This window comes from Rana temporaria, chromosome 4 (genome assembly GCF_905171775.1).
Source record: "Rana temporaria chromosome 4, aRanTem1.1, whole genome shotgun sequence".
NCBI classification, from domain to species: Eukaryota; Metazoa; Chordata; class Amphibia; order Anura; family Ranidae; genus Rana; species Rana temporaria.
In genome coordinates, this window is record NC_053492.1 from 194,612,905 (window position 1) to 194,639,269 (window position 26,365).

Sequence of the window (26,365 nt, forward strand, 5' to 3'; positions counted from 1 at the left end):
ATTAACTCTGGTTGAAATTGACCCTAGTATGTATGAAAGTGAGTTAGAGACCTTAGATTGTAAGCTCTTTAAGGGCAGGGACCGAAGTAAATATACAATATACTAAATATAAGGACAGGCACTGAAGTAAATGTACAGTATTTGTAAAGCTTTGTGTAGATTGTTGGCACTATATATCTATTGACATTATCTACTGTATCAAGAGTATATTATACAAGTTTGCGATAGGTAGGTGTTTACTCATTGAATTTTTAGCAGTGCATGTTATGCATCACGGTTGTCACAAAGTCTGTCAGCAACAATGTGCACTGCCACTCAAGCTGCTTTCAGAGATAAGCAAGTTGATTATGCTTTAAAAGACTGCAACATTCAAGCCAATTAAACTACTTACATAAGAATTATATTAAGGAACAAAAATGGTGCACGCTGGAATTTCATTTTTTATTTATTTTTGTCTTGGAAAAAACACAAATATTTCTATTTAGTTTTAACATGTTAAATGCTGCATTTAATGCACATTACCCCAACACATGAAAACATGCAGAATATGTCTTTCCATTTATTGAAATTGCACCCCCAATGCACATCTACAGTAGACCTGAAAGTGCCTATTGCTATAGCACAGATGTGTTGTGGTGCTCTTTGATGCCAAAAATAAAGCAGGTGCATATTTTTTTTATGTTTTAAGACATGCGGAGTGCCATGAAAAATAAATGGGCTGGTTTACACTTGCGTTGGTTGGTTGCACTACTGGAAAGACGATCAGATGTTCAGAAGGAAATACTGAATTGCCTTTGTGGGGTTTTTTTTAAGACTAAAATGGGAAAACTATGCCGCAACTGGTGTTTGGCTTGCGGTTGTGGCATGGCACCAAACCTGACAGGGGGTTTTAATGTTTGCCATTTCTGTAAAGCAAAGCATTGAGGTCATGGCATGCGTGCTACATCTTCCAGACACCATGTTAGGGTTAAGGGGGATGGCCAGTAAAACCATGGCTCAACTGCCTATTTTTACTACCCCCTCAAGTGTAAAGGAGTCCTTACTGCGCAAAAATGCATGTGTTACCAGACAAAGCTTTGAAAGGACCCTAAATGTGAGATCAAGTAATCCTCATAGGTACATAAGTTATAAATACAAAAATTAGATGGTGAATACTAAAAACCATGAGGTTTACCTGACTTGTGCGTGGCTTGTAAGGAGAACTGCTTTCCAAATCAGCCAAAATACTTGTCAAGGAGTCAATCTCTGCATCCAAGCTTGAGCGGCGTTCTTCTATCGTCTTCCCACCTGTGTTTATCTGTAAGATATATAGAGGAAGCTTCATAAGAGTTAACCAAGTTGCTTGATTCACCAGAAAAAATAAATTCTACTGAAATGAGTACAATAGTGGTGGTCAAGGCCTATTAAGCCCCTTTACCACATGTAAGAGTGTCAGATTAAGGCTCTAAAAGAACACACAGGTTTTGGCTTTTTTAGAAAAAATAAATATATGTAGCATATTTTGAGCTGTAAGTTTATGTCCCATGTTAGAGGAATCTGTATCTAAGATCTGTGCTATTAAGATCACACAGAAAGTTTTTAGCATGCTAAACAATGCAACCTTTTTGGTTTGCTTAGAAAAATCTGGTCCTTGCATGCATACAGTTATGAATTATTTCATGAAACGCATCTCGAGATTTCTGTTGAAAACATTTAGCACATAAATGTTTATATGTACTGGTACATTAACCCATCTCTTATTTAATACATGAATGGTCCAGAATTGGAAAAATAGATAGGCATCATTATTAGCGCATAGGGCCACTTAAAGTGAATGTAAATCCTTACATACTGTATACACAGTAAAGTGAACAGGCTCAGATGATACACATAGATTACACAAATCTCCCTATATAAAAGTTTTACATGCAATTCCTGCTGTCTTCAGCTTTCCAGACTTTTTAAAAAGTGTATATAATGTTAGAAATAATAATGAAGAAACTTGCAGAGCTGTGCTGTGAATAGAAAAGCTCTCGGCTTATCTGTCTCTTACCTGACACAAATTTCCAGCTGCTTTTATCTCCTGTGTTGGAGAACATGTTAGAAGTTATCATGCTGATAACAGAGGAACGGAGCAGCAGAAAGACGCGGCACTCAGAGCTTTGGAGAGAAATAAGTAAACACTACAGATATATGTGCCCAGATCAGATTTCACAAATGGGGTTTACATCTACTTTAACCAGTTAAGGACCAGCCTAATAGGGCGTGATGCATGTGCCCGGTCCCACGATGTCCGCCGGGCACCCACAAATCGCTCCTGAGAGACAAATCGGAGATAAATGTAAACAGACAGATCTCCAATATTTCTGGAAATAGGAGACAGCTCTGCTGTTCATACTGATTATGAACAGTGATCAGTCTCCTCCTCGAGGAAGCCCCACCCCCCAGTTAGAAACACTTCCTAGGACACACATTTAACCCCTTGATCGCCACTAGGGTTAACCCCTTCTCTGCCAATGACATTTATATTGTAATCAGTGGCTATTTTTAGCTCTTATCACTGTATAAAATGTTAATGGTCCCAAAAAAGTGTCAAAAGTGTCTGATCTGTCTGCTGCAATAGCACAGTCCTGTTAAAAATAATAAAAAAAAAAAATCAATAATGGAACGCTCTACCAACCGCCATCCGATCTGAGGGCCCAGGGAATGGATACCAAAGCACCCCTGGTGATTCAGTTTGCATGTGTTGCGCTATATAAGTTTCACTCAATAATAAAAATTATATAAATCTATCCCCCATTTTGTAGACAATATAACTTTTGCACAAACCAATCAATACTCGCTTATTGCGATTTTTGCGATTGCGATTCAGCTTTGCTGAAGTCTTTAACCCTTTCGCTGGCTCAATTTTTACACTCAGGTGCAGACCCCCCAAAATCATACTTTTTTTGAAAGCACATGACCAGTAGAATACAAATAAGGTGCTACTGATTTTTATGGCACAATGACATTTGCGCAAATGTTTATTAAAACAATATTTTTGCAAAAAATAGAACAAAATCATTATTCGCAGATAAAAACCAGTACATTTTACAAAATTCCTACTAAATATAAAAGCTTAACCTGTATTGAGTTAACACATATTTGTTGCTTTTAAAATTACGCATTTTTCCAAATTGGTGAAAACTGAACGTAGGCAAAAATGTAAATAACCACATTTCTCTAAAAATCGGAAGGTTTTCATTGTTCCTTTACAGCTTTCAGAGTTTATTAATGACACCCCTCCCCACTCAACCATATATTTTATGAAAGCACAGGACCAGTAGAATAAAAATAAGGTGCTAATGATTTTTAAGGCCTCACGATATTTGCGCAAATGTTTACCAAAGCAATATTTTTGCTAAAAATAAATTGAAATCATTAGCAGATACAAAACACACATTTTTTTTACAAACTTCCTACTGAATACAAAAGCTTAACCTGTATTGAGTTAATAAATAACAAATATTTGTAAATTTTAAATTGTGCCTTTTGAGAAATGGTGAAAATCGGACAAACACAAAAATGTCTGGAGGTTTTCCTTTTTCACTTGTAGCTTTCAGAATTTGTAAAAGACCCCCCAACCCATACATTTTCTGAAGGCCAGTAGAATAAAATAAAGGTGCTACCGATTTTTAAGGCACCGCGTTTATTAAAATATTTTCGCTAAAAATACACCAAAATCATTAATGGTGGATTCATACATGGAAAAGTTTACAAAATGCCTGCTAAATTCCCAGTAAATAGAAAAGTTAAAACTGTATTGAGTTAAAAAATAACAAATATTTGTAAATTTTAAAATCGCACCTTCTTGTGAAATGGTGAAAACTGAAGGTACGGAAAACTGTAAATAAACAATTTACTCTAAAATCCGGAGGTTACCATTTTTAATTTACAACTTTCAGAATTTGAAAAGACCCCTCAAACTAGACATTTTCTGAAAGCACATGACCTGTAGAATGCTACAGATTTTTGGGGCTCCGCAATAATTGCGCAAAATGTTCATCATATCGCTATTTTTACTAAACATACACTAAAATCATTAATAAATACCCAAAATAACTTACAAAATTCCTCCTAAGTTACTACTACAGCAACGTTCACATTTGGCATACTAAAGTGTACACCCATAAGAGGGCCGTGTTTACCCACACAGGAGATGCACAGTTGTTCCGTGCATCCCCGTACAGGCAGTCCCATTTCTAAAAATGTGGATGCAAAGGCTGCACAGGAATAGCTGCTGTTCCCAATCTGACATCCATGTGGGTACGTGACCCTGAACGTGGACAGTGTGAGCTCAGGGACATGCATACAGACCTACATGGATGTAAAATTAGGAACAAATGAAATCAATGGGATTGCCTCCACAGAGACGCACGGAACACCTGTGCATCCCTGTAAAGGTATGCTGTGTGTATGCCCTGTGTGAACAAGGCCTTAGGGTCTGCCTGTCCGTTATAAGAAGTCCTGTATTTCACCTGAAGTTATTTGTGGGTTTTTCTTTGCATCCCGAACAATTTTCCTGGCAGTTGTGGCTGAAATTTTAGTTAGTCTACCTGACACTGGTTTGATTTCAACAGAACCCCTAATTTTCCAGTTCTTGATTAGAGTTTGAACACTGCTGATTGGCATGCTCAGTTCCATGGATTTCTTTTTATATCCCTTTCCTGTTTTATACAGTTCAACTACCTTTTCCCACAGATCATTTGACAATTCTTTTGCGTTCCCCATGACTCAGAATCCAGAAATGTCAGTGCAGCACCGGATGAAAGATACAAGGGTCTGTCAGGAGTCCAGAAACGCATTGACCTTTTAAACACACACACCAATTACAAGCAAACAGATCACAGGTGAGGCTGGCTACCTTTAATAGCCATTCAAACCCCTTTGTGTCAACTTGTGCGCATGTTATCAGGCCAAAAAGTAAACTCTTGATCAGGGTCATTCGGGTAGTTTCTGTTGCCATGATGATTTAAAAAAAGAGTAAATACAGTTGATGGATAATAAACTGCTTCAGCCCAACACCAACCATGAGTGACAGAAATGTTTGAGTTCTCATATTCTCTGAAAAATGGCCATAAAAATCAAATTCTGCCAGGGTATGTAAACTTATAAGCACAACTGTACTAAAGCCTACATGTACATGGCCTAAGCACCTTGGCTGTTTTTTGACTGTTAGACAAAGCATTTTTACATAAAAGTTACTGTAATGTGAATGATCGTGTCTTTATGCCTTATTAAATAAAGCAGACCCCTATACAAGTATTGTAAGGGATATTATATATTAACAGTATACTAAAATATACTGTAACCATAATGAGTTAAGTCAGTGATTTACGAGTGATACGCCAGTCAAATTATTTATCTACAACAGGGCTCAGAATTTCAAGTCCTGAGCTACTAGCCAGGCCTTAAGAGTTACTCGCCACCAGTTGCCCCACCCAACCTCTACCCAGTCCCGCCCTTAAACACACCCTTATAAATTATCTCATGAAATTACACTACTAAATGTTTAATGCAGAATTAAGTTACAAAAATAAATATTAACAACAACTTTAACATTATTAACATAAAGCATATTTCATTGTTCTGAATGTGATAAATAAAATAAGTTTGATCACTAGGCCTTGTTAAGGAAATTGATACAGACTGCAGGGTTGAGAGGTGTGCTACACTAGGTGCCTGGGTGGCAGTGACACCTTCTTTCTGGGTTTGCACCAATCCCATCCCTAAGTCTCCACCAACATCTGCACATTTTGTAAACGCACGCAACGTTGTGTATTTTTGCATGCAGTTACAAAACGAGCTAAAACCGTATCACGTTTGCTGTGCCATTTTTTATTAATGGCATCCCAAACACCGCAAGCTGATGTGTTTGTCTGCATGCAAAAATGTGCATACATTGTAAAATGAGTGGTAATAATAAAAAAAAAAAAAAAAAAAAAACACAACTGAATGTGGCAACCATCACCGTACACTGTCGGCCTGTGCACACTTACATACTCAGACTTGTCTCGTTCTCTGATGGTCTCGCTGACCTCGCAGTTCTCACTTCTCTCTGGTAGGCCTTGCTGTTTCCCGGAGCCTGTGCTTTTGCTGCTAGACTCTTCTTCCTCCTTGCTGTCCTAGGACACACGTCTCCTCTGCCGCCTCACGTTGGTAAGAAGAGAATCCACGGGGCTGCGCTGGAAACTTCCGGCTTGCAGGGCAGCACATGGAGCCTTCCGTATAGTTGACTGGGGGAAGCCAGCCCCCCAACCAAACGTGAACATGCACCCTCAGCTTATTTCCACTCGCCAAATGCGAACCAGCGAGTGTAAATGTTGAGGGCTGGTTTAGGGTGCCCATAGACACGAGATGATAGTGGCTCAATCTGGCCACTTTTGGCCAGATAAGATGGAGATTTCATGTCCATTATCCTGCCAGTCAGTCACTTGGTCACACTGTGGGAGTTTAGTTGATAATTCAGGTTGGAAAACTTGCAATTATTGTTATTGTTCCCCCTGGGGATATGCAACACCAACAGCAACGACCTGTTCTGCTATACTCTTACAATGTTATTGAGGAGCGACTCTGCAGGGCTTGACTAGAAACTACAGTTCCTGGCATGCAGCGCGGAGCCTTCGGTATAAGATGACTGGGGGAGGTGGCTTGTGTCATCAGAGCGGATCAACATTCCCCCCTCCCCCCTGCCTGAGCCGAGTAACCCGCCCTCCCTGACCCAGCCGAGCAGACCTGCCCGAGCCAGGCCGAACTCCCCCGAGCCTTACAGATCCGCCCGAGCCAGGCCAAAAACCCCTAAGCTGAGCAGACCCGCCCCCCGCCGAGCGGATCCGCCCCCTGCCTGAGCCAGGCCGAACTAGCCCGAGCAGAGCAGACCCGCCCAAGCTGAGCGGCCCGCCGAGCCAGCAAAGCAGACACGCCCCCCCGCCCGAGCCGTACAGACGGGCGCGAGCCAGGCCGAACCAGCCCAAGCAAAGCAGACCCGCCTCCTGCCCAAGCCGAGCGGCCCGTCTGAGCCAGCCAAGCAGACACGCCCCCCGCCCGAGCCAGGCCGAACTCGCCGGAGCCATACAGATGGGCCCCCCCCGACCGAGGCAGGCCAAACTAGCCTGAGTACAGCGGACCCGCCTCCCGCTCAAGCTGAGCGGCTGTCCGAGCCAAAGCACTCGCCCTTAACTAAATTTCACTCACCAAATGCAAGAAAGGCGAGTGGAATTTTTGAGGGCTGATCTACAACTCTAGGTGCCAATAACACCCATCTTTATCCGGATTGTATCGTTAGACGTTAATTGCAAGAGTCATTTGTCAACCAGGCCTCCACACATTCTTTCAGGTAAGTGAACTAATTTTGTACCTCTTTTCAGGGAAATAGGAGTTTACAAGCGTCTGCAAAAATGCCCTTTGCAGGCACCAATGATATTACTTATTGTATATAAGGTATTATGTACATGCTATATTATTTCTACCCAGAAAACTACTTTATTGCATTGCCCTTCTATGACTACTACAAGCATTTTTGTAGCAAGAATATCTGTCACCGTGACAAAGTTATTTTGACACTAGTAGCTGTAATGTCATCACATACGGCATTCATTTGTTATGTATGTATAGTTTGGATTGTCATCCTTTCATGAGTGGCTGAGCACTGCTTCTGCAGATGGTTTACAGACGTATACAAGTCTGCAATCAGTTCTCTAATCCTAGGGACATTTGGGCAAATGACAAGACAAATGCCCGGTTATTCGCTGTCACATCTAATGAATGTAATTTTGTAATTGCATTACAAAACTTGGACTGGCATACTAGTTTTGCCTTGCTGATACCCAAACACTGTACACAAGGTATTATAACCCAAGAACGTCAACACTAGCACAAAACTAATTGATAATGTTGTTATGTGCAGCGCTACAATGAAATAATAAAATTAAATAATGTCCAAATAAGTGTACTCTTCAAAGTGTTGAAACCGAAGAACCTCCACCAAGATTTCAGTGTGCAAATATGGAAACACACCACACCCTGCGTAGTCAAACTGCTTACCAGAAAGACATAATAGGCATGTAGGATTAAATAATGCAGGGGTCAATGGCAGTCACACCTCCAATCGGATGTATAGATGGAAGGTAATAATCCACAAAGCACACCAAGGATAAGGAAGCATCCAAAACTCATAAGGATCCAAAGATATATTGCGTTCATCAGCAAAGGGATAACCAAAAAAATGTAGAGAGGAAGCACAATAGTGAAGCCCGTAGGTATAAGCAGCACGCAATTTATTGTATTGTACTTACAAACAAGACGGGAAAACAGGCATCAAAAAACATAGAAAGTTCAGTGGATCATAGCGTACATGTGTCAGGCCAGCCTTACATGTTTCATCCAAGAATGATATCATCAGATGATATCCTTCTTGGATGAAACATGCAAGGCTGGCCTGACACATGTACACTATGATCCACAGAAATGTCTATGTTTTTTGATGCCCGTTTTCCCGTCTTGTTTGTAAGTACAATACAATACAATAAATTGCGTGCTGCTTATACCTACGGGCTTCACTATTGTGCTTCTTCTCTGCATTTTTTTGGTTATCTCTTTGCTGATGAATGCAATATATCTTTGGATCCTTATAAGTTTTGGATGCTTCCTTATCCTTGGTGTGCTTTGTGGATTATTACCTTCCATCTATACATCCGATTGGAGGTGTGACTGCCATTGACCCCTACATTATTTAAAGGAGTTCTCTGACCTAAAACTTTTAACCCCCGCTGTGCCCGTGCTGTAAAACTATACAAAATAAACTTTCACTTACCTGCCTACGATCCCCCGTTGTTCCGATATCGCCGTCCCGTTCTCCGGTCCCGGTCTCTTCCACTTCCTGCGGGTCGGTGACTCACAGTGCGCTCAGCCTATCAGCGGCCGCAGCAATGTCCCGTCGCGGCCGCTGATAGGCTGAGCGCACTGTGAGGGTTAAAAGTTTTAGGTCAGAGAACTCCTTTAATCCTACATGCCTATTATGATGTCTTTCTGGTAAGCAGTTTGACTACACAGGGTGTGGTGCATTTCCATATTTGCACACTGAAATCTTGGTGGAGGTTCTTCGGTTTCAACACTTTGAAGAGTACACTTATTTGGACATTATTTCATTTTATTATTTCATTGTAGCGCTGCACTACTGAATTTTTATCTTTTTGCTTGTTTGATCCACATATTGTGCTAGCGGCTTTTTTCTTTTGTATTTTAAGTTAGAGCAGATATCTTCTATTTTTTCACTTTTTTATCTCTGGAACAATTCCTTGGAAGGTGTAAAAGGGTTAACTTTTTTAACCTTGCTATGAAAATCAAAATGAGCATATTAAAATTTACACCCAGGGACTCGGTTAGATAAAAATGATCAGTAGATCCAGACAGCCTTAAGCGGGTTTTGGTGACCACTTAATCACGATCACAATCTGCCATACAGCCATGGTGACAGGTAGATTGCGATTCCCAACCCACAGCCTCTCAAATCAGAGTAGCAACAGGCATTGCAGAGGTGGTAGAAGTTGGCTCTTCATTGGGCATCATGACACAGCTGCAGGAAGACATGGGAGGACATCCCTTACAGTGTCCGGCACAACTTCATCTCAGGTCTGAGTACATTTCAAGAAAGGAGGAGGGAATTTGTGCTGGGGTCCATGTTTGCTTACAATAAAGAAGTTTGTACTGGAAGTGGGTGTTTTTGCTTGTGGGGAAGTTGGGTGTTATTTACTCCAGACCTTCGTACAGTGTGTTAGCTACTACAGACCTTGGCACTGTTCAATACATACTACTGCCCTCTAATGTGCGTTATAGACAACTGGCCCCTGAATTTTTATGTTACATACTACTGACCCCTGAACTCTACATTCCTTACTCCTGCCCTGCATTTTGCATTACCTACTACTGACCAATGCACTCTCCCAGCCCCTGCGACCTCTGCCACATAGTATAGACCTCTTAAATGTGTGTTACTGACTCTTAATCCCTTGCACACTGCCTTACTTACAATACTTATAAGTGCGTTACTACTGACCTCTGCACCCTGTGCTACATAGTATGGACCTATGAATGCTGTGTGCTACTTACACATTATTTCCTACTGATCCTTGCTAGGTTATCTCAAGAAATAAACTTCAGGTTCTTATATCTCGAGACATACTAAATTGCACCAACATTCAGCTTTCACTGAATCTAACAATCAAGATAAAAGAAAGCTGTATTCATAAACTCTTTGGTATATTTAGAATACCATGCGGAAATACTAGCAGAGCTTTTAGAGCAGGGGTGTCAAACTCAACTTCATCGTGGGCTGCATCAGCATTAGGATTGCCCTCAAAAGGGCCAGTTGTATCTGTAAGATTAGATGTCCAGTGCATGCCCATCCCCTTACATTAAATGTCAAGAGCCACCCCAACATCAGAAATGGAGTCCCCCACTCTCCCTTACATCACAGTGCACCACCCTTTCTTTATGCTGCTGCTGGGGAGAAGCTGGATGCATTGGTTGAAAGCAGAAAGTAAGGGTCTGGAGGAGGACCAGAGCAGCTGCTGGAGAGGTGCGAGGGCCACATAAAATGGCCTGGAGGGCCGGATTTGGCCCGTGGGCCTTGTGTTTGACACCTGTGTTTTAGAGCATTTCATGCAGATGCATTTAATCTCAGAGCACAAAACATTAAAAAAAAATGTAATCAAAACTCCAGTTAATTTTTTCTTCTAACAGCCCATCAAAAGATGGAACCATAGAAACATTTTTTGCGGCAATATGCGCCTTCAAGCTGGTTACTTGTAACTGCATAGTGAAGGAGAAGCAGCACAGTGATAGGCTCATTTTTTTGGTCATGCTGCCATCTCATCCCATCAGCATGCTCTTTGTCAACATTTCAATTGACTGGCTCTTTGTGTCGTTTCTTCCTCTTCCACTACGAGTTCTGCTGTCTAGGGATTATAGCAGGCTGATGTCTAATCAAATCTGGGTACCTGCACTGTTAAAACACATTAATTGATGTTCAACAAAATGGTGTATATCTCTTATTATATTGTGCTGTATTATTATTATTGATATTATTATTATAATACAGGATTTATATAGCGCCAACAGTTTGCGCATCGCTTTACATCAGGGAAGACAGTACAGTCACAATACAAATCAATACAGGAGGGATCAGAGGGCCCTGCTCGTTAGAGCTTACAATCTAGAAGGGAGGGTCAAGTGGAACAAAGGGTAGTTAGCTGTGGGGGATGATCAGATGGACTCAAATGAAAATACAGTTATGTGTGGGAAGGGTAGGCTTCTCTGAAGAGAAGGGTTTTCAGGGATCCTCTAAAAGCTGATAGAGAAGGAGATAGATGAATAGATTGGGGTAGGGAGTTCCATAGGCATGGAGAGGCTCTAGAAAAGTCCTGGAGACGAGCATGGGAACAGGTGATGAGAGAGCTAGAGAGTAGGAGGTCTTGAGAAGAACGAAGAGAACGTACAGGTTGGTATTTAGAAACTAGGTCAGTGATGTAGCTGGGGGCAGAGTTGTGGATGGCTTTGTAGGTAATTGTTAGTATTTTGAATTTAATTTGTTGGGTGAGCGGAAGCCAGTGGAGGGATTGACAGAGGGGAGTAGCAGAGACAGAGCGGTTGGCAAGGTGGATTAGTCTGGCAGCAGCATTCATGATGGACTGAAGGGGGGATAGAGTATGCAGAGGTAAGCCAATGAGGAGGGAGTTGCAGTAATCGAGGCGAGAGATGACCAGGGAGTGAATTAAGAGTTTTGTGGTGTCATTGGTTAGAAATGGGCGTATTTTGGAGATGTTGCGAAGGTTGAGGCGGCAAGATTTGGACAGTGATTGAACGTGAGGCTTAAAGGACACTTCAGAGTCCAGGACTACTCCTAGGACCTTGACATGTGGGGATGGGCAGATAGTTGTACCATTAATTTTGACAGAGAGATCAGGGACAGAGGCACGTGGGGGAGGAAAAATGATAAGTTCCGTTTTGGATAGGTTGAGTTTGAGGAAGTGGTGCGACATCCAAACTGATATATCTGATAGTAAATTAGTGATACGTGAGGAGAATGAAGAAGTGAGTTGAGGGGTAGAGAAATAGATTTGAGTGTCATCAGCGTAAAGATGGTATTGGAAGCCGTGGGAGGCTATCAGCTGACCCAGGGAGGAGGTGTAGATAGAAAATAGGAGAGGTCCAAGAACAGAACCTTGGGGGACCCCAACAGAGAATGGAAGAGGAGAGGAGGAAGTAGAGTTGTAAGCAACGCTGAAGGTGCGGTTGGATAAGTAGGTGGAGAACCAGCGAAGAGTACAGTCACGGAGACCAAAATTGTGGAGTTTTTTGAGGAGGAGTGGGTGGTCAACCGTATCGAAGGCGGCAGAGAGGTCCAGGAGTAGGAGCACAGAATAGTGTTCCTTAGTTTTGGCTGTTAGTATATCGTTTGTTAGTTTTAGGAGAGCAGTTTCTGTGGAATGTTGAGGACGAAATCCAGACTGAAGGGGATCATGGAGGTTATTTTGAGCAAGGTGGACGCTCAGTTGGTTGTAGACTAGACGTTCAAGGAGTTTGGATAAAAAGGGGAGCAAGGAGATGGGGCGTAGGTTGTCAAGATTGGACGGGTCCAGTGAGGGCTTTTTAAGTATGGGGCTGACTAGTGCATGTTCCAAAGAGTTAGGGAAGATGCCAGAAGAGAGGGAGAGATTGAAGATGTGGGTTAGAGAGTGTAGAATCGAGCCAGAGGGTGAACGTAGCATTTGCGAGGGAACAGGATCCAGAGCACAGGTGGTAAGATGGACGTTAGCAAGTAATTTAGCGACCTCGTCTATAGTGGTGGGGTTGAAAGAGGGAAGTAATGACTGTACCTGTAGGCATGAGGCGTGAAGCGTGGAGGGTATCTGAACAGTAGACATCTCATTGCGAATTGTATCAATCTTCCGCTTGAAGTGATTGGCGATCTCCTGGGCGGTGAGTGAGTTAGTGGGTGGAGGCAATGGAGGACGAAGGAGAGAGTTGAAGGTAGAGAAGAGTTGACAGGGACGGGATGATACGTTTTTAATAAGGGTGATAAAATAGGTCTGCTTGGCAGTGAAGAGGCTGGAATTGTATATTTGGAGGGCAGATTTATACTGGGCGAAGTCTTCCTGGGACTTAGTCTTGCGCCACAGGAGCTCGAGAGCACAGCTATGTTTTTTCAGACTTCTAGTATCATCTGCTTGCCAGGGTTGAAGGGGACGGGGCCTTATTCTGCGTGTAGTGAGAGGGGCCAGTCTGTCCAGTGATGCTAGAAGTGAAGTGTTGTAGACTGAAGTGGCTAGGTGGGTGCAGGACAAGGGTGCAATTTTGTCATAGAGGTGATCAGTCTCAGAGTATAGAAGAGAAGGGTTGATATGGTGAAGGTATCTACACAGCTGTTCTGTATTGATATACACATAGTTGGTAAAAAAAATAGACCATCTAGTTCAACCAATAAAAAAAATTAAAATGTCCATATAAAGATTCCAATACTCATCCTTTGTGTACAGGTGAAACTCGAAAAATTATAATATCGTGCAAAAGTTCATTTATTTCACCAATGCAACTTAAAAGGTCAAATTAATATACAAGATAGACTCATTACATTCAAAGCAAGATAGTTCAAGCCGTGATTTGTCATAATTGTGATGATTATGGCTTACAGCTCATGAAAACTCCAAATCCACAATCTCAGAAAATTAGAATATTACTCTATTAATGTAATCAATAAAACAAGGATTGTACATAGAACCATATCGGACCTCTGAAAAGTATAAGCATGCATATGCACTCAGTACTTGGTTTGGACCCCTTTTGCAGCAATAACTGCCTCAATGAGGCGTGGCATGGAAGCCATCAGCCTGTGGCACTGCTGAGGTGTTATGGAAGACCAGGATGCTTCAATAGCGGCCTTCAGCTCTTCTGCATTGTTCTGTCTCATGTTTCTCAGCTTTCTCTTGGCAATGCCCCATAGATTTTCTACGGGGCTCAGGTTAGGCGAGTTTGCTGGCCAATCAAGCACAATAATCACACGGTCATTGAACCAGGTTTTGGTGCTTTTGGCAGTGTGGGCAGGTGCCAAGTTCTACTGGAAAATGAAGTCAGCATCCCCGTAGACCTCGTCTGTGGAAGGAAGCATGAAGTGCTCCAAAATCTCCTGGTAGACGGCTGTGTTGACAGGAACAAAAATTGTCTCTGGACAGCCGCACTCTGAACAAATTGTAGCCTTTATTAAAAGGACAGCACTACAAGTCACAGCAAAATTAAATGAAAACCCAACTGCTGACACGTTTCGCACTGAAACTAGTGCTTAGTCATAGCTCACGGCTGCGTTGACCCTGGACTTAATAAAGCACAGTGGACCCACACCAGCAGAGAACATGGCTCCCCAAATTAACACAGACTGTGGAAACTTCACACTGGACTTCAAGAATCGTGCAGCGTGTGCCTCTCCATTCTTCCTCAATACATTCTTCCTTGGTTTCCAAATGAGATGCAAAATTTGCTCTCAATCAGAAAAGAGGACTTTGGATCACTGAGCAACAGACCAGGTCTGTTTTTCCTTAGCCCAGGTAAGACACTTCTGACAAAGTTGTTTGTTCACTAGTGGCTTGACAAGAGGAATACGACATTTGAAGCCCATGTCCAGGATCCATCTGTGTGTGGTGGCTCTTGATGCACTGACTCCAGCCTCAGTCCACTCCTTGTGAAAGTCCCCAACACTTTTGAATGGCCTTTTCCTTACAATCCTCTCCAGGCTGCAGTCATCCCTACTGCTTGAGTACCTTTTTCTTCCACACTTTTCCCTTCCACATAACTTTCTATTAATGTGCTTCGATACAGCACTTTGGGAATATCCAACTTATTTTGCAATTACCTTTTGAGGCTTTCCCTCCTTATGGAGGGTGTCAATTATGGATTTCTGCATAACTGTCAGGTCAGCAGTCTTTCCCATGATTGTGATTTCTACTGAACCAAACTGAGAGACCATTTAAAGGCTCAGGAACCCTTTGCAGGTGTGTTATGGCTTAATTAGCTGATTAGAGTGGGACACTTTGAGCCTAGAATATTGCACCTTTTTACAATATTACAATTTGAGATTGTGGATTTGGGGTTTTCATGAGCTGTAAGCCAATTATGAAAAATGACACTTGAACTATCTTGCGTTGCATGTAATGTAATATATTAGTTTCACCTTTACAGTTGCATTAGTGAAATAAATCAACTTTTGCACGATATTCAAATTTTTTGAGTTTCGCCTGTAGATTGCGTAAATTTTAGATTGTAAATCATAGAGAATTGCATTTTATATAAATAAAAGTGGTTGAAATTTAAAGAAACTCAAGCCAAAAAAAAAAAAAACATTAAGACATTAATATTTTAATTGAAAAAACATTGTAAACATTTTTTTAAGCAACCAAATCCCCCGTACAAATGGAAAAAGAAAATATGGACAGCCGCACTCCAAAAAACCTTGATGGTTGTCTTTGTTTTAAAAAAAAAGGAAAACTGCACTACAAGTCACAGCACACAACACGGGAGTAAAACAGTTGACGCGTTTCGCACTATAAATTAGTGCTTAATCATAGCTGTACAGCAGAGCTCAGAGAGGGAGACGAAGATAAAACACAAGCATCTATTCAGACATGCTTCAGGGTTCACATACTTAAAAAAAAAAAAAAAAAAAACACACACACACCATTCTGTTGGGCAGAGATCATCATACTGCTGCTTCTCCTTTCCATTATCCAATCACAGACTGGTTATGAGAACACCTAACTGTATTATAAAAATGAAGTAGAGCAAAGCCAGTTCTCCAGATGGCCTGTGCCATTTGGCAGGGCTCTAAAAATCTCAGGAATGAACAGAAATCTTGAACATTAAAGGAGACTTTTTTTTCTAGCCATACTTACCTTGGTGGATACAGCATCAGACCGATACTGCATCTGTCCCCCGGCGTCTCTGCACTGAGAACCGAGCCATCTCACTCCTCCCCGAGCAGAGCAATGCTGCTGTCTGTTAGCATCGCTTATGCTCTACTTCTCCACGCTCATTGGAGCGCTGAGCAGTGGAGGGGCGGGAGCGGCCGTCTCAGCAGCTTGCCGAGACTACCATCAAGGCAGCTGGTGGATCCAGACTTGGAAGTCTGGATGAAGCGCTACCTCGGCTGATGGCAGTGACGTCAGTGGAGAGCGAACTTCAGACCGCTCTCCGGTGAAAACTCACAGGAGTGCAAAACTAATTGCACTCCTGTGACCCAGAGAAGCCCAGCCTAAAGAGCTCTGGCTGGACTTCTCCTTTAATAGAAATCCATGGTGGGTAAATTAGCTCCCATTATGAATTTCATCTGTATATTTGGCGGTTTGCATGGAGTTCAGCTTTAAGTGGAATAACATTAGAAAAATGGGGAGAGTAGAATAAAATTATCAATCCACCGTCAACTCCAGGGCTGAAATAATAGGGTTGTCGTGCTCAGATTCCTGCTGATCAGTTTTTCTGTGCCGTTTAGCAGCAGACCACCATTGCAATTGGTTAAAAAAATAAAATAAAAATTACCAAGCAAAAGACTTTTCTAGAGAATCGCAAGAAAGAATTTTGTCAGATTTCTATGGCTATTGATGCCCACACTTCCTGTCCTGCGGACAACTGTCTCACCATAGAGGAAATGAGGAAAAAATCTGCAACAGGAACACAGTTGAAACAAAAATATGATGGGGGTTTCTTGTCTTCCCACTTTACTTACTACTTAAAGACCAGCAATATGTAACTCTTTCCGTCAAGGTCATTTTTCAGCATGGTGATAGTTCGACTAACATTTACTGTCGTGCAACACTGTACCCCAATTAGTTTTCTTTTCTTTATTTTTAAACAAATGTGTTCTTTATTTTTTACTAAATAAAAGAAAGAGCAGAGCAGACAGCCGATGACTGACTGACTCGCCAGTTCTCTGCTCGCTGACCTTTGAGAACCGAGTAATCAGCAGTGTTTGATCCCTTGGTTCTCAAAGTTAGAGCCGGTGGGGTGACCGATCCAGCATTTAGCTAAGTATGAAAAAAAAAAACCCATAATTCTCTTTTAAAATGTGTAGGTCATACACAGATCAGGATATGAAGGGGTATATGTGCAGGATAATGCAGGTGAAGGGTTAATATACAGCTCAGATCAGAGACAAGATGTAGTCGACATATACTGTAGGGATGAATGAAAGTAAAGGGTTGGTGACACTACTTCTGGTACTGGATGACACCGATACTAGTTTACACTAGTACTGGTGCAATGAGGAAGCTTTTACAGTGATCATGTGCTACAGAGCCACTCTAATTGGCTTTTGTAAATGTCCTACTTTTTTTGTACTATTTATTTTATCTGAACTGTCCAATAGACAACGATACTGCAGTACTGTATTTGTATAAAAAAGCTAGAGGGCATGAAAAAAAAAAATTATATTTTAAACTGCCACACCCATCCTCAGGGCTGCGTTATTTAGATGGACAGCAAGTCATTAAATAAAAGCAATTTTATTTCTGTATGTTGCTGTTGGGAAGTTCTGCTCATTTCCTGTCTGGCTAAATGTTGCCAGCATGACAAAAAATGAGCAGAAATCTCTATAACAAAGCCATAGATAGCAGTACAAATCTGACAGGGGTCTCAACCTCCCCTACTATCCAAAAGTAAGAAAAAAAAGGTTTTGCTTGATGTACACTTTAAAACCTCACAAACTGATTGTTAGCATTTGTGTTTTTAGTGTGTCAGCATTTATTACCTGAACATTGAACATTGCTTCGTCAGGAGCAGGTGGAAGAGGAAAGCTTCCAATAGCGGATGGGTGTGAAAGGCTACTTGTATCTTCTGGCGGTGGAGGTGGCGGCGGAGGAAAATCTATAAAAAAAAACAAATGTAAAAAAAAAAATTTTTTAAATCACCTTAAATTCAGAAGAGTAAAGTACCAAGTACATATAAAAGCTTTCCATAAATAATAATACACAGAAAGGCAACTACTAATGACTCAAGCCAACCTAATATTTAAGCTTTTGGCAAATTTGATAAAGTTAAAGAGCTCAATGTACTGTATTTATTGGCGTATAACACTCACTTTTTTACCCCGAAAATAGAGGGTAAACTGTGCCTGCGTGTTATACGCAGGGGGCTGTGGAAAGTTTTTTTCCTGAAACTTCCCTCTTAAAGTTAGGGTGCGTGTTATACACCGATAAATACGGTATTTCTCTGTCAAAATCTTTTGACTTTATACTTGCTGATGCCATAACAAGGGGATGTCTCCTCTTCCTATTGAATATTTATTTTATATCATGAGGAATATAACAGAGAAACAGCGGCATCCAAAGATGGGTGAGAAGACACAACTCCAAATTAGGCAGAACAGAGACATACTATAGCTGGCAGATTGTCTTTTGAGAAGTTCCATGAGATATAAAAACGTACCTAACCCACCAATAATTTCAGTTCCCAAAATGAGATGACAGTGCCTTAGCAATACCAAATAGTTAGACCTATCAGTAGACATCGAAGCCAGCGTGACAAAAAATACTGGGAAAAAAAACTGTACCAATATATAAATTAAAAAGCAGTGAAAAAACTGCCTGAGAAGAGCATCTTGGGAGAAATTCAATTACAGTTCTGCCAACACCAAAGTGGTCACACTTTTCAGTTTAGTATTTAGGGAGGTCACAAAGTAAGAGGGCACAAAGGAGTTGGCAAATCAATGAGAAGCCATGGTGGATATTTACAGTGGCAGGTCACAGGGTGACTGGTAGCTAAGGAACTGTGGGAGTCTGATGGAACTTTACCAAAATTGGTCACAGATTACGACAGCCACAGGGAAAGAAAGGGGTGTGCAATGTTTGTAGACACAGGCAATAATGTAAAGGCTTTTGCATAGGTATGGGATTTATACAACAGTGTCAAAATGTTAGGCAGCATTATGATGGGAACTCCAGAATCCTAAAAAAATAAATTGCTGATCATTTAGAGGTAAAGCATGGATTGGGGAGTACAGCAATACATTTACACATTATTGTCTTGTGCACACTTAAAAGAATTTCTGATATTACCGCTTTAAACAATATTCCAGCCAGTCCTGTTTATTTTCTTACAACTGCTACAAACTGACAGATATGAAGCCTGTAATTAGCATCTAGTGGGTGGATTTGTTTGTATCTAAATACACTCTAACCACCTGCTATCTGCTCATCAATTCATTAGAAATGCTGCCAAGCTGTATACATAGCTTGCACAGTAACATTTCATTAGAAAATTACCCCTACCTGAAGTTGTTTTTCTTTAAAAATGGGTTTCTCTGGCCTTTCTACAGAAAAAAAAACTTATGGCACAAAGGATGTGAATTTAATAAATAAAATAAAACAAAAAGGAAAAAATCTAATATGTATGGTGGTCTAATTCAAGCAAATTCAAACCTATAACTTTTTAATAAAAATACAAAATGTAAGCAACAATCTAACTGATGGGGGCACGACTTCCACTTTCTCCCCCCCCCCCTTTTAAATCTGTCAAACCCAATTTTAATAAAAAGACCACTATTGCGAAAAGTACATATGTTGTATTCTGATAACAGTATGCAATTAACACTTGTAATAATAGTTCCTTTTTTATTTCATAGGTCTCAAATTTTTAATTCTCTTTATAAAAAAGCATGCAGACGGAGCTGTGCTGTACAAGTGACAATGGTGGCTGACAAGGTTTAGATGGTTATATCATCTTTAAAGGGGGGGGGGGGGGTTTAGGTATGCGTCTAAACAAGGAAAATCTTTGTAATACAAGTAAATAAATAAAAGCAACACTTGCGCTCCCTAAACCCCATGTCCTTTGAGACTGTTGCAGATAGGCCGCTGATGTCACACAGTGGTCTTTAATTGCGCAGATTTTCCAACTGGGGCTAAATTACAAACCAAAAAAGTAGGACAATTACAAATCTGTGTAAAACAAATTCTTGCTGAAAACAAGTTTTATCTATACTGTATACCTTGGCTTTAATTGGGCTTTAACTACTGGTAATACAGTTAATAGCAGGAACATCCCCTGCTTCCTGAGCCTTTTAACTGGATGTTCTGCCAGATTTCCATGTTGTCCATAACCTCTTTAATAAGGTAGGACTGGAAGCTATTGGCATGGGAGGCACACACAAATCAACTGGCCTTGTTATGGGAGGGAAAGTTTCCTATGCACAAAAGTAAGTGCACCATACAAAGCATGCCAAGATGCCACAGTGACTGGTGGCCAGGGTTAAAGGTATCTTACACCAAATAGTTTATTATAATTTACCATTTTTAGATATAGAATAGAAAAAAATAGGGGAATGTAAGGCATGACTTGTAAATAAGGAAATACCCTCTAAGCTGAATAAGATTACAGCTACTTTGTGAAAATATTGACTTTTTTTTTTTTTTTAGGCAACTAAAATGGCATCACAAATAATCACCATAATTCTGCTTTTATAGAATTGCATCTGACACGGACTGCAGGTCCCACTATGACTGAGTACAGAATTAAAAGTACTCTCCAGCAGGACCACCTACTGAAACCCTTTCTAAACCTCAGCCCAGCCCTCCCCTGCAGTAGAAACATGAAAAGCACATCACATGTCCAACTATGCACTTAATGCATCTGATCAAATTTTATAAAAACATTTCATGTCGCAGTCCCGATACTAGTCACCATTACTGGTAAAAATAAATAAAAAAAAGCCATAAATCTATTTTGTAGCTGCTATAACTAAGGCAAACCAATCAATATATGCTTATTGTGAATTTTTTTATAAAAAATTTGCAGAATATATAAATCGGACTAAACCGATGTAGAAATTTGTTAAAAAAAAAAAAATTGTACTCTTTATAGCGCAACAAAAAAAAAGCAGAGGTGATTAAATACCAAAAGAAAGCTCTATTTGTAGAAAAAAAAGACGTCAATTTTGTTTGGGTACCATGTCGCATGACCACGCAATTTTCTGTGTGTATACACACACACACAAATATATATATATATATATATATATATATATATATATATATATATATATATATATACACACACACACACACACACACACACACACACACACACATATATATACACACACACACACACACCCACCCCAGTATGCCACCTCCACCTTGCTGTCGAAGTGGAGCTCTGTGCCCGTTACTGATCCAGCCACAGGCCTTTTCTAAACTTATGTGTCTTGTTCAGTGGTGGTTGGATTTCAGCCTTCCTAACCTTGACCATGTCTAAGAGCACTGAAAACCTTGTACTTCTGGGCACTCCAGATAGCTTGCAGTTCTGAAATATGAAACAACTGTGCAAACACAAAACTACCAAACAATATTAACACTCTTGTGAGAGTTTGTCAGGAATGGAGGGGGGTGAGTCATAAGAGGGCCAATGAGAGCTGCAGAGATAGCAGTGTGCCTCTGTGTCTGCGAGAATCCAGGACATGTACAGGCAAGCAGCTTCATCTGCCCACAGTTAAAATGGTTGCAGCCAGACTCCGTGGAGAGAGAGTTCTGCAGTATATTTGGCAAGTACAAAATCAAAGTATATATACATAATATGCAAAGTGGTTGGAGGGAAGCAAAGATGTTTTTATTACAAATTATGTGAGCAGACTGCAGTTCCTCTCTAAGTAAAGCAGAGATACGTCATTTAATTTGATGAAAAAATAAAATAAAATGGCAGTCTGGATTCTTCTCATTTCAGGCTATTCAATAGATTGTGTTGACCAATGGAATAACCTGCAAAACAGTTATTACTTTTGTGGATGCCAATTATAGGAAACTATACCCCCCCCCCCCCAACGGTTTACACTAGATATTTAATGTGATTCACACCTCATTGTGAGGTCTGTGTGATGCGATTTCAGCCATACAAACTTTATGGCTGAAATTGCATTCACACCAAAATGATGAATGACCCTTTTATGGTCCGCTCTGGAATCGGATCACATGGGTGTTTACACCCATGCGATCTGATGCCTGCACCATTTCACAGTTCACACTGCGATCTGCGGACTAATCTGGGGGTGTCAATAACTTTACATTGACACCCCCAGCGACTCGCAGATCTGAGTATGAACCACTGTGCGATTCAGGTGCGATGCAGGAACCCGCACTGGATTTGCAGGGTTCCTGCATCGCACCAGTGCGAACAGAGCCTAAAAGGAGATTCTTGCAGTACGAACGCTGGTAAAACTTTGTGGTCGATTTACAAGGCAAAATAGGCTCCTCATTTTGCAGGGGGATGAAGGGTAAGTTCTGCTGACTACCATCATCAAAACATAACTAAGCAAAATGTACTGTTTTCTCCTTGCAGCGATTGAGTATTCTTTGCAAAAGAGAATTTGTACCACATTCCCTCGCAAAGTAAACAACCTATCTTCCTTTACAAATCAATCCCAATTGTGTACTTGTTGAAGTGAACCTTTTTAAAATTAAAACTCCTGTATACAGTAAGAGCATGGTGTATTTTATGGACAAATTTTGCCAGAAAACCTTCCTTTGTAAAGCTCCGATTCAGTTTTTGATACTTAGAACTTGACTTCACCAACTTCTTGGTTAAACATCACCGACCTATTCAATAAGCATGCCCTAATGGACAGGGTTTAGCCCACAATTAAGGAAGCAGTGTCTCGTAAAAGATGTCCAAAGCCAGGTTTAAAAAATAAAAAATAAAAAAAGTATCGGCAGGTATCCTTGCAGAAGAGAATAACAAAAAGTTCACTTTAAACAAGACCTAATTTTTGTATTACTGAAATGAAGATTAGATCACATTTCGGAAGCAAATTCTTCAGAACATTTTCAACCGATGACAAAAGCCATATAATTTTCTAGAGATAATAATCAGGTATCAGTCTGGCTCCTCTAAAGTTAAAACTCTGTGCACAGTCATCAAACAATCAAAGTTTTAAGCCCATCCAATGTTGCAGCGTTCTCATTTTCATAGGAGCACATTTAATTTACTTTATTGGGAACGCCAAAGTCATAAAAGGTTTTATATCAAGCAAAAATAATGCAGATTGCCCCATGCCAGCTGAAATATTGCATTTATGGATTTATTCTGTGAGAAAAGGTCACCAACTGTTTAAGTCTTGAACAGTTTTAATCATCCCCAAATTCTGTGAGCAGGATGAAAAAAAGGAAGCTCAGAACAAACAGCAGCAGGAACTCTAATTAAAAAGAACCAATTCGACTAATTTTATTTTCCATTAAATATTCAGGATTTGCTGTTTGACACACAAGGAATAGCAATTAGTAATTTTAGTGATGCGAGAATAGTTGGAGGCGTAATCAGTGAAAATGAATCAGTGCTCACAAGGTGAGATGATGCTTTATCTCTTTATCTGCTCCAAAACAAAGACTTCACACAACAGCAAACCTATTCCTTTAGAATAGAATATCACTCCCCTCAGTGATTACAATTCTTCATCGGGCAGCAGCAAATGAAGAGCAGTCTCCCCCAAAATAACTTGGCCCATAAGTAAGCACACAACCTCCATCCACAATCATTATGAATAGCAGGATTTTTACCTGCCAAACTATTCCCTGCTGAATCTTCTTCTCAGTGGTTAATGTGAAACTTAAAATACACACTGCTATATTTTTAGAGTAGAACACGTTAGTTAATTTAGGATCCTGTAAATTTCCCTTTTTGTTAAAAATAAATAAAAAATGTGCTGGCAAAAGGACAAACAAAATGTTTTAAGTAGGGTAATGCCTTGAAAATGGAGAATATTTTTCTAAGATCCAAAGTTAAACCACTGGGAAAATATACGGTTACAGGGGAATGTACTCTATTGCAATGTGATAATAGTTCAGTGGTAGTCTATTATGGAATTTGGTTATGGGTAGCTTTTTAAAAAAAAAAAGCTATTGGTTAGCTAGCCAATGCCACATACCAAGCCATGTTATATTGCATACAGAGCAGGAGCACTATTTTTGAATGGAACCTTTTTGCTTTTCTGATTCCAACAGTTTTCATGCATTTCATTTTATGAAAGAACAAAAAAACACGTCTCCAGTACCTCAAATCTAAATGGAGCTTCATCTGCTAATTAGCCAAGTTTCGATACTCCCAATACTTTACATTACAGGGCTCAACAAACCTGTGTTTCATTGCCCAGTTAGGTAAACTAAAGGCAGACATTTTTTCTTTTCAATTTTTGAAGAGGGCTATAACCCCTCTCAGTTTTTGTGCCACCTGTGTCCCCCATTAAGGAAATTTTACTTTCACATTGCAAAAACAGGAAGTGAGAGGAAATCCCTCCAAAATGATGGAATCCCTGGTTGTCAAATGGATCACCAGCTAGTGTCCATTCCTGTTCTGGAGATAACCCAGAACTTTCTTTTTTTTTTACTTTCACTTTTGCTCATAACGATAAAAAGGCCAAATAGGAGGCTGAATCTCCATAATGGGGCACAAACAGCAATAAAAAAAAAAAAAAAACTGTCAGTTGTTCTAATCCCTGTCCACTCTGTCCAAAACTAGAAAGAAAAAAAAAAGTTATGAGCGTTTAATGTATTCTTTAAATAAAACCTGCATTTTAACAAAATATTTCCTCAGCTTACAAGCTGAGAGATGATACCGCTCTAAAAACTTCTGATCCCTTGGCTTTGCTTCCGTCCCACTAAACCAAAAGGGTGCTGGCTATGCACAGGTGCATTGGATAGAAGAAGGTGGCTGACATGTTTCAAATCATGTCAGCATTGAGTAAGCATCACATGATGTGAAACATGTTACATACATAGTTAGTCAGGTTGAAAAAAGACACAAGTCCATCCAGTTCAACCACAAAAAATTTAAAAAACAAAATAAAAAACACAGTAAAATCCTATACACCCAACTCCATACCCACAGTTGATCCAGAGGAAGGCAAAAAACCCCAGCAGAGCATGATCCAATTTGCTACAGCAGGGGAAAAAATTCCTTCCTGATCCCCCGAGAGGCAATCGGATTTACCCTGGATCAACTTTACCTACAAATCTTAGTACTCAGTTATATTCTGTACATTTAGGAAAGAATCCAGGCCTTTCTTAAAGCACTCTACTGAGCTGGCCAGAACCACCTCTGGAGGGAGTCTGTTCCACATTTTCACAGCTCTTACTGTGAAAAAACCTTTCCGTATTTGGAGGTGAAATCTCTTTTCCTCTAGACGTAAAGAGTGCCCCCTTGTCCTCAGTGTTGACCGTAAAGAATAACTCAACACCAAGTTCACTGTATGGACCTCTTATATATTTGTACATGTTGATCATATCCCCCCTTATTCTCCTCTTCTCAAGAGTGAATACATTTAGTTCTTCTAATCTTTCCTCATAGCTGAGCTCCTCCATGCCTCTTATCAGTTTGGTTGCCCTTCTCTGCACTTTCTCCAGTTCTCCGATGTCCTTTTTGAGAACTGGTGCCCAAAACTGAACTGCATATTCCAGATGAGGTCTTACTAATGATTTGTACAGGGGCAAAATTATATCTCTGTCTCTAGAGTCCATACCTCTCTTAATACAAGAAAGGACTTTGCTCGCTTTGGAAACCGCAGCTTGGCATTGCATGCCATTATTGAGCTTATGATCAACTAAAACCCCCAGATCCTTCTCCACTACAGATCCCCCCAGTTGTACTCCCCCTAGTATGTATGATGCATGCATATTCTTAGCCCCCAAGTGAATAACTTTCCATTTATCTACATTAAACCTCATCTGCCACTTAGTCGCCCAATTAGACAGAGCATTGAGGTCGGCTTGTAAATTGGAGACATCCTGCAAGGACGTTATTCCACTGCATAGCTTGGTGTCATCTGCAAAGACAGAAATGTTACTTTTGATCTCAGACCCAATATCATTTATAAATATATTGAAAAGTAAGGGTCTCAGCACTGAACCTTGGGGTACACCACTGATAACCTTGGACCATTCAGAGTAAGAATCATTAACCACGACTCTCTGAATTCTGTCTTTGTCAGTTTTCTATCCATTTACAAACTGATATATCCAATCCTGTAGACCTTACCTTACACATGTGCCGTGTGTGCGGAACTGTATCGAATGCTTTTGCAAAATCCAAATATATCACGTCCACAGCCACGCCTCTGTCCAGGGTTTTACTTACCTCTTCATAAAAGGAAATCAGGTTTGTCTGACAACTTCTGTCTTTCATGAATCCATGTTGTCTGCTGCTTAAATAGTTTTTTTCCCAGCAAGAACTCATCCATGTGGTCTTTTATTAAACGTTCCAGTATCTTCCCAACTATAGAAGTTAAACTAACAGGTCTATAGTTACTTGGTAAAGACTTTGTTCCCTTTTT

General features: G+C 40.5%; 1 protein-coding gene across 3 annotated transcripts in view; it reads right to left on the reverse strand.

The window, feature by feature from the left end:
• LOC120936862 (LIM domain containing preferred translocation partner in lipoma) overlaps positions 1-26,365 on the reverse strand; it is a 428,104-nt gene that overhangs the window by 236,722 nt on the left and 165,017 nt on the right. For all 3 annotated transcript variants that reach the window (XM_040349587.1, XM_040349584.1, XM_040349586.1), the window contains 2 exons: positions 17,807-17,922; positions 1,175-1,297 (listed from right to left, as the gene is read on the reverse strand). In XM_040349587.1, coding sequence (XP_040205521.1) covers positions 1,175-1,297; positions 17,807-17,922 — 239 coding nt within the window. The remainder of the gene's footprint in view (positions 1-1,174; positions 1,298-17,806; positions 17,923-26,365) is intronic.